The sequence below is a fragment of the Paracoccidioides brasiliensis genome (assembly GCF_000150735.1).
Source record: "Paracoccidioides brasiliensis Pb18 unplaced genomic scaffold supercont2.11, whole genome shotgun sequence".
NCBI lineage: Eukaryota > Fungi > Ascomycota > Eurotiomycetes > Onygenales > Ajellomycetaceae > Paracoccidioides > Paracoccidioides brasiliensis.
In genome coordinates this window covers 761,251-779,528 of record NW_011371368.1, presented here as the reverse complement: position 1 = coordinate 779,528, position 18,278 = coordinate 761,251, and the positions used below count along the sequence as shown (strand labels likewise).

Here is an 18,278-nt window from a genome sequence, read left to right as displayed (position 1 = left end):
GAAAGCGGTGGCTACGGGATTCAGATCGGACTTTCGCCGGATAGGAATCAGGAGACACTGCTGCGGGAGGGCGATCCATTATGATGGACAGGGGGTGGTGGGATCGTGGTGGCCTCCAGAGTCTCGTTGCCGATTTTAACAGGTTCAGCAGGCAGCATGGAGAAAAGCATGCGGGCTGGCTTGGATGTCGAGTTAGACCAGGAATGTATAGTGCTACGCTGGACGACGATATCATCTTTCTTCAGTATCGTCTTCACTCCATTATCCAACTCCAGGATAATCTCGCCGGAAAGCACGATGCCGAAATCTATGCTAAGAGTTCGATGCATGAACCCTGGGCCAGGCGGGAAATCTACCATGCGGATTGTAGTGCCGATGGAGTCGGCGAGGGGGATTTGGGTGCCGTGAAGGTCCATCCATGGACCGTCAACTTTGGCGGGGAAGGACTCCGTGCGCCATAACGTGGTGAAGCCTAGTTTATCTGTTGTGGCGGGAGAGCAGTCTGGGGACATAGGATCGTATGGTGTGAGACGGGTATCTGAATCGATGACGGCTTTACCGGACGGAGTGTGACCTGTGACGATACGTCGAACCGATTTGTAATGCATTGCAAAGGATGGAGAGGAGAAATGGATTAGGTGGAACAGCGAGATGTCTTGACCCTTTCACTCATAGGAAGGAAGGCGAGTTGGCAGAGGTCTTCCAGGCAAAGTTTGCCACGAGATTTCAATGGAGGTGGTCAGCGGAGATTATGATTTAAAAAAAAAAAATGAAGGAGAAGAGAGAGGGATTGTAGGGATAGCAGGTCCTTTTATACATTCTTCTCTTTTCCTTCTCTTCTTCCCCTGAATGACCTTGACAAGGAGTGTTTCAAGGGACAACTAGAGAACCTTCGTTTGAACAAATTCACCAATGACTTCAAAGAAGGTGCTAGTATGGAGACACTAAGATAAAGGAGGGTCTTGCAATTAAGCATAGGGATTTGCGGTCATCGAACTTGGACATTGGTGAAGTTGGTGCTCAGTAGTGACTCGAGATCATGTATTGACCTGCCAAGTAAAGCTATAGAGACCTGCTTTCGAGTAAATATTGCCGTTTTTGAATCTGCAAACGAGTGGGATTGATGCTATCACTAAGGAAAATGAGCTACTAAGATCTGCATATATTAAGCCCACCGCTGACTTGGTTTTACTGATCGCAGCCATCCGTAGCACGGACCTGAGGAGGGCGGCAAGCAACCATGCATAGGTACCACTCCGAAAATAGTGCAATGCCATGTGTGCAAACGACATTAGAGCCTGGCCAAAGAGCAGTATTTCCAAAGGGATAATGAACAAGAACATGGAATTCCCCAAATACCGAGAATATACGGAACTCGGCCAATATCATAGGACCTGAAACGGACAGCGGCTCAATGCGATAGTCACACGAAATTCCGCTTCGGGAAACTAGAACGAGCTTAGAGCCGCGTGGGATTTAAAGATCGAGGTTGTCCCCGCACAAAAACAAAAGAGAAAGAAAAAGAAAAGAAACAAACCGAGGGAACTGGCCCATGTTGTCTCTGTTCGAGAGAGAAGGGGGGGCAGTTGGGCAGTTCGCGGTAGGGCGTTTTCCTCGATTTGGATGGACAACCACTGCCTGTTCCCCCTGTTCCACTGCCCGACGATGGAACTTTTAGAATGCTGCAGCCATATGGAGGCTATTCTCTTTCCGGACCCCGGAACGGAAGATCAATCTGCATGACGCAGAGATCAGGACCGTATCCCAATACAATATCTAGGGATGCAGTCGATCAAACAGCTCCACAGAGAGCAAGAGTAAATCAGCTATAGAGTCCAGCACAAGCACATATTTCACCGCCAACAACTGCCCGCTATCGACTAGATGAGCTGCTCTCAAAACCAGCCTCTTGTCCTTATTAGGGTGGATGGATGCTGTTGAAGAAGTCTGTGAGCGCGAATGAAGTAAATGGTCTGTTGAAACTATTTAAATGGGTTAAATTCGTTACCATCATCACGTGAAATGCTAACCAAACTTTGATTGACGGAACTAAACTAGTTAGTTAACTAACTAACGTAACCAATCACTCAACTGGCCAGATCACTCAACTGGCCACCTCCCCACTGTACATTAAACAAATCTTTAAATTCCGCCACCACTATATTAAATTATCCATTAAAAAATTATATACAATTAAATCCTAGCTCTGCAAGCATCCAGGGGCCCTATGTCCAGTATTCCCACACTTGCTGCAGCGTGCCGGTGCTCGCTTTTTAGTGGGTTGATTTGAATCCTCCACCCCTCTATCCACCATCTGCTGAGCAGCCTGAGCAGTCTGAGCTCTAGCTAATCCTTCTTCTCCAGTCAGAATTCCTTCCTGACCTATGTAAACACGGCCTTGTCCTCGCTTGCGTTTCTGCTTCTCATTTGCAGCTCGTAAAGCCTTGTTCTCTTGAGCCAAAAGAGCACCCCCATGCATAGCTAGTTGGCACCCCCGAACTAGTTGATCTAGAGCTTGGTTGGTAGGACTAGGCGGGCTTTGCATACGACGCTTGATAAACTGCTTGAGCTTGTTGAATTGGCGTTCCAATTGGACAGCATTTCGGGGAGTCTTTGGGGTCCAGGAGGCCTGAGATTCATGAGATGTGCCTGGGGGACTTGGTGTATGTAGTTGATAATATAGGCGTTCAAGAACCTCCTCTGCATTGAATGGCACTAAGCCTGTGGCTCTGAATCCATTCTTAATAGTCATATCCTTCAATGCCTCCTTCCTAGCAGCAGAATATAGTTCTAGGAATTCCTCCTTATCCACATGATTAATGCCAAGCCTCATGCCAGATTCAACCTGCTTGCAATATGCCTTCTTCAGGGGGGCAAAGCAGCTCACATCTAGTGGCTGCAGCAGATGGGAAGAATGAGGTGGCATATAGAGAGCTATAATAGCATTCTCTCTGCAGAATTGGTCAAATTCAGCAGTGGCATGGCTCCCATGCCCATCCAGAATCAAGAGTCTATATCTTCCAACTGTATAAGCCTGAGTATGCTTGTTAAACACCTCTTTCAGCCATATTAGACCAAGCTGATCAGTGGTCCAGCCATTCTCACTAACCCCAATTACCCAATCTGCTGGCAGGTTTGTATATCATGAAGCCTGGTGTAGCTTGCCCTTGAGAATAATCATTGGAGGCAGGCTCCGTCCTCTTGCATTGACTGACTCAATCACAGTCACCCATTCCCTATTTCCTGGCTGTATAAGAGATGCCTTTCCAGCTCTTTCTGACCTAGTGACCACTAAGGTTGTTGAAATAACCCCCATAAGAAAGCCAACTTCATCAAAATTATATGTATCCTCAGGTAGAATTCCATACTTCTACTTCTTCATGGCATTATCCACCATTCTAAACCACCTCTTTATAATCTCTGGATCTTCACATAGAGCTCACTGGTGATCATACCTGCGTGTGAGCCTGGTCTTCAGCTCAGAATGGCGTTTAATAAATCTCCGCACCCAGCATTCTCCAATGCTAGGGGATATGCTAGATCCACGGGCCCTGAGTAGCTCAATGGCCATATATCGTACATTTGCAATTCGGGGGGGTAGGCCTCTCTCATCCATGGAGATTATCCATTGAACTAGAGCTTCTTCTTCTGTAGGTGTCAATTTCTGGCGTTGAGACTGGGATTTCACGCGTGGAATGCCTCCATGTAGTCGATTGGATAGGGTGGCACGAGAGACACCATAGGCCTTAGCAGCAGCTCGAATGCTAGAAATTTGCTTGGTTTCATAGGCTCTAATGGCCAAAAGAAGTTTTCCTTCCTGATTAGAGGCTTGAATTTTCATTGTGGTTGAGAAATTGAGCTTTGATTGTTGATGATGGGTTGAAATTGGAAAGGTGGCCAGTTGAGTGATCTGGCCAGTTGAGTGATCGATTACGTTAATTGACTTGATTATATAATCGTAGCGGCCATTGGTTCCATTAATCGCTTTGTGCTTTACACCAAGGCCAATTATTTACTCAAGAATGCCACAGTCGGATCAAAGTATCCATGGTGATTCGCGTGGATGTCATTTGATCTTCTCAGTCAACAAACAGGGGCGGTGGTAACTCTGAGCTTTTTAGTTGTGCGTTGGCAGGTTGCTTGATCCCCGTTCATGCATCATCGATGCTCTCCTCTAGTCTGCAAACAACGATCGCGCAGGCGACGCCAAAAGATGTAAAACTTAGTATCCGTCATCTGGTTACTAGTCCGACTCTATGTCCGCCACTTTTCTCTCCTCCCCCTGGGCACAGTGATGAGCACACGAGGTGTGAAAATCATTTCCTGACTGTGTCAATTTGCCCGGACTTACCAACGGAGGATGTCAAGGACGATGGCGCTGAATTGTTCATATTCGCAATCGAAGTACTGGTTTTCACTACTGCAAACCTTACAACCATCTTCGTTTCCAAGGCCGATTCGACGGGTTATCTCTACATATTGAAACTTCCGCCAACAGCGAAATCGTTGATGCGGAGTATTGCAACGTCGTTTTTGTCGCATCTGATCTCTCTACGCCAGAGACATGGGATTAGACTTGTTCTCTCTCTTTTTGCACGCGCACAAAACCAGTACCTCTTCCCAGGCAGCATGGAAAATCCACACAAACATATTTTGGACGATCGAGGTTTAGTTAAATGGTGGTGCCGTGTGATTGACCCGATTGTCAGACGTTACGAACCTGAAACACAAGTTGATGTCAGTAATGGACGAGTTGCAGGAGAAAAAGATTGTGACAGTGAAGCAAAGGCGGCTGCGTCAGCAACGGCCTACCTGATAGTTCCGGGCTGCGACAAGTTCGAGTCGAGGGCATTCTTGCCGCCATCTGCAAAATTAGATCCTCAGGACAGGCGACGCTGGCTCAACTCCTACCCTCTGCATCAAATATGTGGATCGCGGACAGCACCACCACGTTGCCAAGTCCCACGTTTCCCAGACGACCCGAAATCTCGATTCCTCCTGGAGCTTGATGACGAAATTCCCGATATAACAAATGAAATGAATAGTGGACAATGGCTCAGTATCAAGACCATAGATCAGTTCTGGGAGATGATGGCGTTTAGGCAGGAATGTTCTTCTGGACGCTTAGTCGGGTTCTTGTGGGTAGTAATAAACCCTCCTGGACTTCTAAACTCTGTTCCAATGGCTCCTTCAACTTGTCGGAACGAAAACGATCAAGCCACGTATGATTGCGCATCAGTATTGGATGATAAATGCATTTCTAGGATGGGTGATGCGACAACATTGAATTCAATTTCTGAAACAGAACCAAACCATCCAAGCGGAGGCTCTATCACAAGGGAGCTCGAAGTGCAGCCCCAAGGGAAGGGTACATACGATGCCATTTCTCCGCCACAGCCTGACAGTGGGGTAAAAGAAACGCCAACGCACCCAACCGAATCCTTATCCGAAAGTGCCGTAGGCACGATTATCCTAAGCGACGAAAACTACCAAGATCTCATGAAACTGCTTGTCGAACTCGATTTCGACAACGAAAAGGCAGCCGTCGAGAGCACTAATTCCTGGCTCTCCAAGCTCTCCACTATAATTGGTCGAAGCAACCATGGTGTGATTGTGATTGGGGAATGCCAGTCTATCGAACCTTCAACGCAAGAATCTACAAATACTTTAAATCTGTTGAGTGGAGGTTTGATCAGAAAGCGGAAGAGGGGACCTGCGGATACCGAAACCCCAATGGATGGTGACGCTCGTCCGGATTCTTCAATGACCAGTACTCGTGAAGACATCAATGGCCAAGAAGAGTCACCACGTAACTCTGATCCGCAAATAACCGCTCCTACGATTAACGTTCTCAATGGATGCATGATTCGGAAAAAGCATAAAAAAGAGGACTCTTAAGGTTCCTATTTTTTTGTCTTTTAACTTTCATTCGCACATCTTATGTGGTATCTGCATATTTATGATATATTTCGCTTCCCACCGCCATCTCAAGTTCGAGCTGCAAACAAACTTTTGGTGGTTGGAATCCGAGTGAAAGAAAGAGTTTCGTCAGCTGTTCGATCCAATTTCTTGTCAAGGGGTTAGCAGAACTTGGAAGAAGCACTGCTCAGCTCGGGATTGAATCCGATCCCTGCCAGCGGTTGTTCTTCTGATTCACCCCCCCTTACACTCAGATCCTTGATCACTATCCAACCTTGACCTAGCAGACCAACATCAAATCTTCTTCCTGATGCCTCACGACGTCGGCTTGTTAATGGATGCATGGAGCAAGTTATCTACTTGTTTGTCATGTCATGATATTAATGTTGTATTGAAAGATGCATATTGAATTTCTCCGCCCAATGAATACGAAAACAAATATATCACACGCCGCGTCTGGCTCAAAGCAAGCTAAACAACGAGGGAAAAGGCTGTCTATATTTGACGCATTATCTTTTCCAGAAAAGATATATGTAAAAAAAATTATTTCAGGCCCTTTAACCAAAACCAACTTCATCCATAACCCTGCAAAGCGGCAATATCGCTAGCCGGAGAGTTCTTCGCCGTAGGTACAGTAGAGAAGGCGAAATCAGCATGTGGTCTTGTGCTATCCCCATCTCCAGGGACGGGACGTTGGTCGTTAGGCGTGTTTTGCTCACTAACGACAGTGAACTCGACACTTTTCTGGATGTTATTGCTGATGATAGCGTGCGGGGGTAATTCGATATTACTGCAGCTAATACCATTGTCTTTATTTTTGATATTCTGCATCTTGTACTCGTCAATCATCCGCTCTTCGCTCTCGGTGAAAGTTTTGTTTGGTATCGGGTTTGCGGTTGGGGGACCGCGGTCTCGCTTATGACCACTATTATAGTCACCGCTACTGAATGTTCCCAACTCCCTTGGTGTTCCATCATTCTCTTTTCTGCTCGAACGCGTTAAGGTGATGAGAGAGCCAAAGGTGGACGTTGTCCAGCGCTTCATAGGAGGAAAGATCATGGGCATGTTCGTCATGATTACCGCAATGAAAGTTTCACGGACTGCCCACGAGCCGGCAGATTGTGCACCATTGATTGGGTCCTTTTGTTTTAGGAAGTGTCAGAATATGGATCTTATGCCTAAGTATTGTGGGGCAGAAGTTCGACCTACCATTACTATCATTACAACACGCAGAATAGCACAGCCCACGACGAGCAATCCTCCGCTGAATAAAAGCATCAATCCAATCTTCTTCAGGGGCTTTATGCTCGATTGCCAGAGCATAGGAATGGGTATATAGAGCAAGTACAAATCAGTTGCAACGTTGAATCCGAGAAAGACCCAAATTATCTGGTTGGATATGGCTGGCTGGCAGACATCTGGAGGCGTATATTGAACTGTCAGCGGGATAGAGTTTCTACTGTACTCCACAGTAAAATTACCTACTTCCTGGATCTGGATAAATCTGCCAATATTTATGAAAGGGACGGCATGCGAGGAAGAGGTTCATTAGTACTATCATCCAGCTGGCAATGATGAAGCAGAACCCAATATATATCCGGATCCGATAAGAACGTTTCAGACCGAACTATTTTGTGTGAGTCAGCAGGTAGCGGTGATAAACGGGCCTGGCAACTACGATTCTATACCGTTAATCTACTATAAAGCACCAACAATGACGACTTGAGCGACCAGAGCAAAGTTCCGTACGTTGACCACCCACACAGCTGGATTTTGGAACCAAGAACCCTAAACGCAAGAATAAGTTGGTCTTTAGATCTCCTGAGTCTAGTTAGCTTGATTCCACAAACCTCAGGCGGTATTCCGCACTGTCGGGGGACAGAGCAGCCCGCTGCTTGTCAGTCATTCCATTATTGGCAAGCCCATTTGCTATGCTTCCAACAGAATATGCGAGCGCAGTCTCAATGGCGTAGAATATCTGTTGTGGACTCGACTTTTAGCTATTGACCTTAGGGAAAAACGGGGGAAAAGCTCTTAGAATCATGGGAGGACACGCACTACACCAACCCAAACCAAGTAATCGTCAAGTTGAAGGCTCTTAAAACCCAGGGTGTTTACTCGAACATACGTTCTAATAATGGTCACCAGAAACGCAACTCCAAGAAGTGACCATGCTTCAATGGAAAACTTATAAAAAGCAGCCTGCGCCGCAGCTGCGGCAGGATCAGACGGGGGAGGTAGCGACATCATGTCGTTGTGAAGCTGCAGGAACGTCAGGCTGTGTCACTGGCATGGAGGCTGGAGACCCAAGCATTCTGAGCATGGAACAAGTGGATTGAAGATAAGAAGCGGCTCTTGCTTTGATTCTTCTTGCGAGTAAAGATGGGATATTTATTCCCATTTGCTTCCGGATCTTAATCGCAATATCATATGTTGGGGAGCATGTCAAACCCAAGGGAAGTCAAGGGAAGTCAAGGAAAGTCAAAGGAGAGAATCGGTTCTTCTAAACATACTTGGTCAACACGCAAACCGACAATTAGCGGTTCCCCTCATGATCGACGGCCTGCAGGAATATGTAGTGTATATCCAAACCCAGTTTTACTGGAATTCAAAGGCCCCATTGTGATTGACCGCTTAGATCCCGACAAAGAGCTTCAGTCTGGGCTTTTTGGGACAATTTGCTCTGTCAGGACTCCCACAGCATACCGATTGACAGGAAGATAATTTATTAACCTTAATAATAATGGGGTTCCAGCAACAGCTACTAGGTCACAACTGGAACAAGCCAGCCACCCAAGGGGGGTTGTAAGTGATTCGTTTCTTTTATGTTTTTGGTTCAAACCGTATATGGCGCAACCTTGTATGTGGTTGGCATCTGCGGGAGGCATGCCGCCGTTTCCGTAGCATGATGACCTCTGGCACCTCTGAGTCTCTGACTCTGACTTCGGACTTTGGAGGCTCGTTATAACATTTTAAGTTCACTAGCCGCTAAGTTCACTAGCCGCGTGAATCCGTGAGAGGTTTTGTTTGCATGGATCAAATTCCGTTCGGCTTGCTTGGCGGAGTCAATTTGAGAGACGCGACCATGGTACGCTTTCAAGAACCTGATGCTACTAGCAGGCTGAACAGGCCAAATTGGCTGCGCTTTGTCTCGTATATGTCAGACCACTTTTTCTGCGGGAATGTAAGGGCGCTCTTGTTGATAACTAGCAAACTCAAACCAAGACGAAGGAATTGGTCTCTCAACCTTAAATAAGCTCCAATTGTTGTTCATGAAGAGTTCTCAAAAGCCACTTGCAGATCAAGATCTATGGTATTTCAATTTCCAGTTCGGCCAGTTGACTATTTTAAACTAGGGGTAGCATAGCCAGTCTTTTCACTGTATGTACACTACCCAACTTATTGGGGTGAACCTGTGCCATTTGTTCTTATCTCCTTTCATGGCAGTTGAGTACACATAAAATAATTCAGCCACTCCTCGGGATGGTCAATCATCATAGAAGAAGCGGATTTTAGAGGACAAGGTGAACAGCTATGCGCTGAACTGTTGCATGTTGAAAAATGAATGACTACGGAGCCATGTGTGTAACTCAAATAGCCGTGTAGCTTATATTCACTACATCGGTTAGACGAAATAACACATACGTGGGCTGGAGTTAATCGATGAGCTTATTGAAACATTTTCAGAACCCAATTCCCAGAAGGACCATAAATGTAACTTGTTCTATAGGGAGATGTTGTTTGAATCAGCCTACGAGCATGAAGTGAGGAAACGAATGAAACTAGGTTTAGAAGAGCACAATCGAGCAAATTGGGATGGATTGATTTGGCTCCTTCTCCAGCCCCAGAATATTTATATGTATATACGTCCTGCACTAGAAATGTTAGACAAGAAATAAACTATCGCTCTCTTGCTCTACCAGCATTCATAATGCACCCTTAAACCACCAAATGGTTAAAAGAAGAAAAAGCCCTGAGAAGGAAGGGAAAGAAGTAACTCAACCTGTACGATCAACTGAGCGACCTGGAAAAAAAAATCGCACCGTATATTTAAATTCAGATAGACCACTCCAATTCACCACACAAAGCCCTATCCACACACCTCATCTATCGGCCCACCTGTTTTGGTCAAGAGTGTCACATGCCCGTCTGGGGTGGGCACGTCATATCATATCATATGAAAGCTTGATTACCAGGCAATTCTCGCGAGGATCCCCTTTGGCCAGCGCCGGACACAGTACTTTCTAGTTTCGTCCAGCACAAGCAGTATGAGGCCAAACGCGACGGGTAGGAAAAAGTACTCGACCGGCACTGATGTGGTTGCAACGGAATTCTGGAGGCTGGGGATGTAGCAGACTATATATTGTTGTGATTACAGCGTGAGTTTGAGTGTGAGTGATGAAATGACATTGGGACAGAATTAAACCGAAATTTCAAAGCATAGAATACGTAGGGAGGGCATGAGAGATCGACGGTAGATAAAACAAGATGAACATAAGGGGGACAATAACATACAAATAAACACAATGCACAGGGCGAATACCATGGCAATAAAGATAGCCGGGTTATTTGTCTCTTTATTGAAAATCGGCGGCTGCTGGAAGAGACTTAGTCGTCTGGTGCGAATGGCGAGAAGATTGAAAAACTGCATGACGACCAAATTAACGAAGTATATCGAAGATGCCTTATTGGTTATCTCCGTGACATAGTCCGGGTCATATTTGGGGTCCATCGATCCGTATTTCAGAGCCATGGCACTGAATGGGATGCCGCGTCTCTGTAGACAAAGAATGATGGAAATAGTTTAGCCTGTATTTTCTTTGAATCCACGCGTGAAAGGAGTGAACTGGGTGACGGATGACACACCTCCATATACCAAAATGCCATTATGAATGAGAGCGCACACTCGAAAACGCCGATAAATCCGTAGGCATATAAGATAAGTTGGGAGTTTACGAGACGATCCCTCTTTGGGACACGCGGTGGTCGAAGGAGGATATCTGATTCCGGCTTTTCGTATGCTAAGGTGATGGCACCTGCAGCATCTGTGAAGAGGCTATAATTTCATTATTTATGTTAGTAGAGTAGGAGACACTGCAGATATTGATAATGTGATAATCCTACCAGATGATAATCTGTAATCATAAATATTAGCAGAGTGCATCATATCTGGATCGTTGAAAAACCATACCATTAAGAATGAAGACAGAACCTGCGGAACACCCAGAGCGACATTTGCCATAACTGGCCCTGATGTAAGGTCAGCTAAAACAGCCCAAATATGTCTTGATTTTTAAAGGGATAGTTACAAAATTCGCTAAAACTGCCAGCTGGCAGAAGATATATGATGGTCTTTTTCAAGTTATCTACACTAATTAGCCGCTGTCTTTCAACCTGGGTGAAAAAATGAAAACTTACCAAAGACCACGCGTCCATATCTTACGGCTTCCACGATAGCAGAAAAGGAATCAAGTAGCACCATGTCCGCTGCCTCGATAGCGATATCAGAGCCACTACCAAGCGCGACACCTACATCGGCGGCCTTCAAGGCTGGCGCATCATTTACACCATCACCAGTCATAGAAACGATATTCTCATCCGCTTGGAATTCTTTAACAATTCGAAGCTTCTGTTCCGGTGTGGTGCGGGAGAAAACGACCTCTTGGTATTTGCAGAGTTGTTTCCATTGATTTTGGTTGAGGGTCGTTAGCTCAGGGCCACTTACAACGATGGACTGAAATGTTTCTTCTCCCTTCTCTGGTGAAGATACGAAGTCACGGGCCAGATCATCGACTCCGTGGATAAGAGCTGGTGGTGTTTTAATAATTCCACAATCGATGGCGATTGCTTGTGCGGTAAGCTTGAAGTCTCCCGTCACCTATCATATATGCGGGTTAGTCAATCATGGAGAAAAAGTAAAGTATGCAAGAGAAGTAGATAGGGGTAAGAAGTTTTACCATCATTATTCGAATTCCAGCAGTTCGGAGAGTTTTGATAACGCTAGGGATCTCCTCCCTCTAGATATTGACGAGGTTATTGACGAGGTGAGCATATACCGAAACAGATATGATTTGTGGAATAGAAAAGTACTTACAACAGGGTCTTTTAGACCAACAAGTCCCAGGAAAGTCAAGTTCTCCTTAGCCTCATCTAGAACAGCTTTCTCCACATTTGAAGACGACAGAAGGTTGCCCGCGTTTGATCCAAGTGGTTTTTGGGCAACAAGAATGACGCGCTGTCCATTACGAGACCATTTATCCTTGACCGCTTCGATCCCTGCTAGATCCACACTTGAGAGGGCTCGTGTGGTACCATCTTTTTGAAGAATACTTCCGCATCTGGAGATCAAAACATCGGGGGCCCCTTTAATATAAAGCCTGGTGGAAAAGTTAGCGACCCATTAAAGAACAGAAGATTAGTAGCACGTACATGTCTTCAACGCCAGCCTTCAATGAGTGCATTATTCGGATCATGAACTTATTCCGACTGTTGAAAGCGATCTCAAAAAGAGTCTTTGTGTCGCTCCGAAGCTGGTTGACGGGTCCCAAAGTTTCTGAGAAACGGAGGATAGCTTGATCTGTCGGATCACCATGCATTTTCATTTGACCAGGCGGGTAACCTAAAGTAGAAGCATCAAACTCCGCTGCGTTGCATAAGCCACCAACTATGCGGAGCTGATCTAGGGATTTTTCAAGTAAAAGGTTAGTGTTTCTTCCTCCAATAATAGCTCTTCGTGCAGCCTCCTCGGTGTATTCTCCCCCGCCAGCGAAACAATCAGTCACAAACATCTCGTTCTAGAAAGAAGTGATATATTAGACGTGGTCAAATACAGCATAAGAGTTCGATAGCTTCACCTTAGTCAAGGTTCCAGTCTTATCCGAGCAAATAACAGAAACCGAACCAAGGGTCTCGACGGTTGCAAGAGACTTGCAGAGGATTTTATTTTTCTTCATAATATTTGCACCAATAGTGAGACTCATTGCGACAGCAACTGGGAGTCCTTCTGGCACAAAGGCGATTCCGACTGAGACGCAACTGACGATGAGAAGTGGAACGTTGATCCAGTTGGGATGATCTCTACGTAACCAAGCTGCCCTATGCAAATGTTAAATCAAGCTCTTCAGGAATAAGAGGGGCGAAACATACCATAGCACCACAACTACGATAACAACAGTAGCAATGAAGCCGACTATAATCAATACAAATCGGAGAATCTCCTTTTGTAAAGGAGTGAATTCGTGCCGTGGTTTATTTGTTAGTCCAGCAATCCGTCCAAACACTGTGTTGTCTCCAGTAGCGACACAAACACCGGTTGCAGTCCCAAAGACACAATGGGTGCCTTGGAGCCCAATGTTACGTGTTTCGAGATAATTGTTGTCTGTAGAATCGACAGTCCCTTGAGAAGGTTCGGACTCGCCTACAGTGACACTTATTAGAACTTGACAAGCCAATTAATTCATGGAGACCATCGGGAGGGGCTTTACCAGAAAGGATTGAACGATCAAACTTAGCATCAGACGACACCTGAATAAAACGAACATCTGCGGGGAGCTTGTTTCCTTGCCTGATTTTGACGATATCGCCGGGCACAAGTTCAGTCGTGGTTGTACATTCCTGCTTGCTATCTCGAACGACCATGCACTCATCCGGAAGCATAGTGGTAATCGAAGCCATAACTCTCGAGGAAGACCAATCCTGCCAAGCATTGAATGCTGCCTGTATGGAGAAGACAGCGGCGAGGACGATGGCAAGGGCGAGATTCGCAACGGCGGGGGGATCCCCAAGCGGTTTCCATGCGATAAAGACCAAAATACAGCCCAAGAAAAGTAATATGCCAAAACCGCCAAAAACATAGCCCACGATCTTTCGAAACAGGCCAGATGGTGGGGGAGAAGGCTTGTTTTTGCCATATTCTGCTGTACGTCTAGCAACCTGTTCAACAGAAAGCCCCTGGGAAGGTGATGTTGAAAGCCGTTGGAACAACTCGTCGACTGAAACTAGATGCCAATCTAGCTTCTCCAGATCTGTTTTCCATTAATCAGTGGTCTACATAAGAGTATTTCACGGCTCTGATATATCGCATACCATGTATCTGTTTCGCATCTTTCCTCGCCAAAGGCGCCCCATTATTTAAGTCCTCGGTTATATTATAGGAACTGGATTGTTTTTCTGTTAGAAGAACGAATTTGAGACGGAAGATAGGTGCAAGCTAACAGAGTCCGGAAAGTAATCGGGAGGACTGCCTCTGGTGCTGCAACCCTGCTATGAGTGCTGTGAATTGACATCGAGGAATTTGAGACAGTGCGATGGAGCAGACGTCTCGGATGGTCGGAGCGAGACTGGGCCTCGTCCGCAATCCGAACGTGGTGGACTTCCTTGTGGTCACTCATTGTTTGCAGAGAGTAGAGCTTCCAAAATTTCCAGGTGTCAAAGAACGAGAGAGCAAAAAGAAAGACGTGAGAACAGGGGCATTATACAGCTCCCTTTTATATTGGATGACGACCAGTGTTGAGACATTGCATCACCTTTCACTATTCAATAGCTAACAAAGGAAATAGTCAACAAATTTCCCAGATAACTATACAACTTGGGAAAGCAAAGAAAGGTTTACCAAAAGCAAAAATACGAAAGATAAAAAGTCTAAAATTTCCACAAGCACGATGGATAGGAGAGGATGCAACATCCAATCCTCACAAGGATAGCATGCAGAGGTAAGTTGGGGTTGAGGGGTTCTCCCACGCGAGGGAGAAGTAGAAGAGATAAATGCCGCATAGTTCACAGTATGGTATAACTGCACCCGTACTGAAGGCTCCTCAATGGACTAGAGAACCGATACAATGAGACAAAAGAGAAAAAGCAGAAGAAGCGAAATTTCCGGACGATGTAATAACAGCTACAGTTGTTACTAGATAAAACAAACCTTGGAAATGTTCCTGGATCCCAGTCAGCAATCTAGCGGTGGCTATATGACGACAGCTTGAGAATTAAACATAGTTACCAAGCTGAAATATTCCGGCTCAACTGGAATCCCCGTCTTTTCGAAAGAAAGCAAGTTTCAGGAACCAATAAGCCTTCGAGGCTCTGTAGAGCACGCACTGATACTTCCAGCACCAAAGCCAAGGTTTTAGAGAGGAGCTAGCCGGGACTTCACGGTAGTGCGTTCATGTTTATATGAACGTCTCATATACATATAAAAGAAAAGGATGTCGAATTCCACATCAGAGGACATAAAACCTCTGTCGACGATTAAACTCCGTTGTGGCATTTCATTTCATATGTCATAAGAGCATGATGAGCTCTTTCTGCTGTTGCATTTCCCGCCGCACATTATAGTGTGTTACAATGGGTAACACGTATGGCCCAAGAAGGGAAACGGGCGAAAATAGCCACTATGACCCACGTCACTCCATGCCGTTTGGACTGATATATTGGCCGCTTGAAGGACCAAAGCTGAGGCGGAATGAGCTGGTCCAGAAAGCACAGGTAGCTCTCGGAAAATAATGAGATGGGATTAAGAAATCGAGTCATGGTGGGCTCGTGTGTTAAAGCTTTGGTTGGACGGGCATTTAGTCACTGCCAATACCGTTTAACGTATGCAGCTGACCCCTGCAAGTTCAAGCTTGTCACGATTGCGCGGTTTGGGCCAGCTTGAAGGCTAATAACAATACCAGGTTTGTTTCTTCCGAGATAGACCATAGGGAAGAATTAAAGATCCGTTGGACATGAGTACTCATAGGCACGCGATCCCAGTATTGTTCCGCGTCTTCTCAGGTCCAGTGCAAATGCACCCCCCCCCCCCCCGCCCCAACCCACCTGTCCAGAGCGCTTTGTGAAAAGAAGATAATGCACTGGCCACCCCACGAACAGCGCTCCCATGCTTTGACGGGTGCCGAGATCACTAGGAGAAAAGGGGGGTTGTTTGACGTTGATCGTGGAACTCCGGAGTCGTGGACAAAGTGGGCTGGAGGCTAATGCCACACACCTCAAGCCCCATAGTGCCCCAAGCGTTGAGCTTTATTTCCACCATATTTCCACCACCCAGCCAACTGCGGGAGGACGAAGGACTCCGCATCTTTGATTGTCATATGTACAAGCTCCACTGGTTTTCTCTAGTAATCGTCATGTTAACCTGGGCTGTCCTCAATCCTACTGCGGGATTGCCGTCCAAGTTACGGACAACACCCACATGTTGCTGCTTGGATTGTTGCTCGAATTGAGTTCTCGCAACCCCATGGCCATTCAGCCACCGGGGTAGACTGTGCTCTAGCGTCTTCTCTGTCGACTGCTGCTTGCTGCTGCTGCACAGCCACTGCAAGCGTATGTAGGCCATGGGAAACCCTTTCTCACTATGAGCGATTTTTCTAGCAGCTTGATATTTGGTGGTTGGATTTTCAGGGTTTCCAGCTCACCGACAAGCACCACAGCAGACCGCTCGGCGAAGCCAGCTCCGGGCTGGATACCCTCAATCATGATTACTCGAAATTACCGCTTACCGGGCCCATTTCCTTGCTCCCATAATGCCTGCTTTTAGTTTTGTTTTAGGAGATGGAGAGGGCAACCCAGCAGTTCGTCATCGATCCCCTCCCTCGCTTGCAGGGTATTTTTGATGCGTTACCGATTCCTCCGGATTGACTTATAAAACATCCGTTAGACTTTGTATCCGAGGCGTTGATTATCGAGGTAACTCACTTTTGGGTCCGATTTGGTATGATTCTTTCCGATCCTGTCAATAGCTACTGGAAAAGTTTTCATCAGTTTAATGCCAAAACTCCTAAAGCATCGTACGCACAGAAATTTCTTTGGAGGATATATGAGAAAAAAGGAGGTTCTACAAGACAAAAAAAATAAATAAAAATAAAAATAAAAAATTGGTGTGGATGTGTAATTCCATGTCCAGTGGAAGGAGAACTTGACGTATACCTAGGACACATTCCACCAAGGGCCGCCATTCTCACCCTCCTGTCCCTTCGTCGCTCTGTGAGGGGAAATATGGTTTTCTAATTTCCCCGTCCATCTGGGTGATTTGAGAGGTCGTTCCAATTGAAGGAGCTTACTTTCCTCCCTCGTGATACTGTCTACGGATGAGGGAAATGAAGGGTGGAGATAGAGAATCTACATCTCCTAGTTTCGCCCAAAGTTCATTCTCTATAAAATGCCCTGTTCCGATGTGACCTTCAGCCAGACAACTGCCTACAGCAGCTAAACAGCTGAGTTACAGCACTAAGCCATCACAAAACGTCATCCCAGCAGAGTTTACCAAAGGGCAGAGAAACAGGCCCATATTAGACGAAACGTTTTTCAAACTAAGGGGCCTCCGTAATCGTGACGGTGATACCACCAATTGTTCAGATCAACCACCGTCAACTCCTTTTTATTTTTTATTTTATTTTTATTTGTATTTTTGTATTTTATTTTTTACGATTCTCCATCATGTCACTGAACGTCTTTTATAAACCATAGATATCTCGCCGATTGTGTCTGACTTCAGTTCCCGAAACGGCATCAAAATTTGAAACTTCTGTCTCACTATTTAGGTCGCTTATGTCTACTTTGCTTTGCTTTCATCTCCACAACAACCTTTGTCAGGATACGCTCTGTTGTGTACCCGGTCCATACCTCGATTCTTCCCTCCAGAGTAAACGCCAGGCCTCATGCTGGGCGGAGCCCATCCTCAGATATCATGCAGGAAAAAGGAATTTCAGAGAAGATTGGATACAGGGAGCCCTAGATTGTGTCTTCCGACTTCACCCCCAAAAGAACCCTAAGCCGAATCATTTCCCACATGTGAATCGGATGACCTAGCCCCAGTTCTATGCGTTCACCCAAAGTGATCAGCTAGGATGGCACATACCCATTTGCGATGCCTCCTCATCGAGCTATTATTAATTGCAGCCATTTGTGTAAACACGTGCATCACATCAACAGCGAGCGTCCTGATACAGGGCTGCAAGCCAGAATTGAACGATGAAAAAGCAATGCAAAATAAACTATTGTCTGTTTAGCTAACTGTGTGGATATTAGAGCATAAGTTGGAAACTCTCAGGTAGATAACTACTTCCATGGACAGGCAGCCTCAATTGTCGGGTCCTGGTCAAAGAATGCACACATCAGAAGCCCGGTCTCCTTGCCATTATCACAGGAGCAGAAGGAGAAGAAGAAGAGAAGAAGAAGAGAAGAAGAAGAGAAGAAGAAGAAGAAGAAGAAGAAGAAGAAGAAGAAGAAGAAGAAGAAGAAGAAGAAGAAGAAGAAGAAGAAGAAGAAGAAGAAGAAGAAGAAGATAGCTGCTAAGCAATTGCACCCTAGCTAATTGTATTGAACGGCTGCTGCACAGCCAGGGAATTCGCCCATCATGATATGAT

General features: G+C 45.8%; 5 protein-coding genes across 5 annotated transcripts; 1 reads left to right on the top strand and 4 right to left on the bottom strand.

The window, feature by feature from the left end:
- Nucleotides 1–47: 47 nt before the first annotated feature.
- PADG_07484 (uncharacterized protein) lies at nt 48–608 on the bottom strand (the record flags this gene model as incomplete). The annotated part of the gene is made up of 1 exon (XM_010764562.1): nt 48–608. One exon carries the CDS (start codon nt 606–608, stop codon nt 48–50), a length of 561 nt encoding a protein of 186 aa, XP_010762864.1.
- Nucleotides 609–4,164: 3,556 nt separating this feature from the next.
- PADG_07483 (uncharacterized protein) lies at nt 4,165–5,898 on the top strand (the record flags this gene model as incomplete). Its single annotated transcript, XM_010764455.1, has 1 exon — nt 4,165–5,898. The coding sequence occupies one exon, from the start codon at nt 4,165–4,167 to the stop codon at nt 5,896–5,898; it is 1,734 nt and encodes a 577-aa protein (XP_010762757.1).
- A 594-nt stretch (nt 5,899–6,492) lies between these two features.
- PADG_07482 (uncharacterized protein) lies at nt 6,493–8,166 on the bottom strand (the record flags this gene model as incomplete). Its single annotated transcript, XM_010764454.1, has 6 exons — nt 6,493–7,059; nt 7,129–7,337; nt 7,405–7,546; nt 7,608–7,707; nt 7,770–7,897; nt 7,978–8,166. 6 exons carry the CDS (start codon nt 8,164–8,166, stop codon nt 6,493–6,495), a joined length of 1,335 nt encoding a protein of 444 aa, XP_010762756.1.
- Nucleotides 8,167–10,108: 1,942 nt separating this feature from the next.
- PADG_07481 (uncharacterized protein) lies at nt 10,109–14,309 on the bottom strand (the record flags this gene model as incomplete). Its single annotated transcript, XM_010764453.1, has 14 exons — nt 10,109–10,275; nt 10,435–10,696; nt 10,786–10,975; nt 11,106–11,169; nt 11,229–11,285; nt 11,338–11,797; nt 11,877–11,936; nt 12,014–12,296; nt 12,349–12,713; nt 12,774–13,014; nt 13,066–13,336; nt 13,404–13,943; nt 14,005–14,075; nt 14,134–14,309. 14 exons carry the CDS (start codon nt 14,307–14,309, stop codon nt 10,109–10,111), a joined length of 3,207 nt encoding a protein of 1,068 aa, XP_010762755.1.
- A 1,593-nt stretch (nt 14,310–15,902) lies between these two features.
- PADG_07479 (uncharacterized protein) lies at nt 15,903–16,389 on the bottom strand (the record flags this gene model as incomplete). Its single annotated transcript, XM_010764561.1, has 3 exons — nt 15,903–16,028; nt 16,106–16,228; nt 16,267–16,389. 3 exons carry the CDS (start codon nt 16,387–16,389, stop codon nt 15,903–15,905), a joined length of 372 nt encoding a protein of 123 aa, XP_010762863.1.
- Between the last annotated feature and the right edge of the window lie 1,889 nt (nt 16,390–18,278).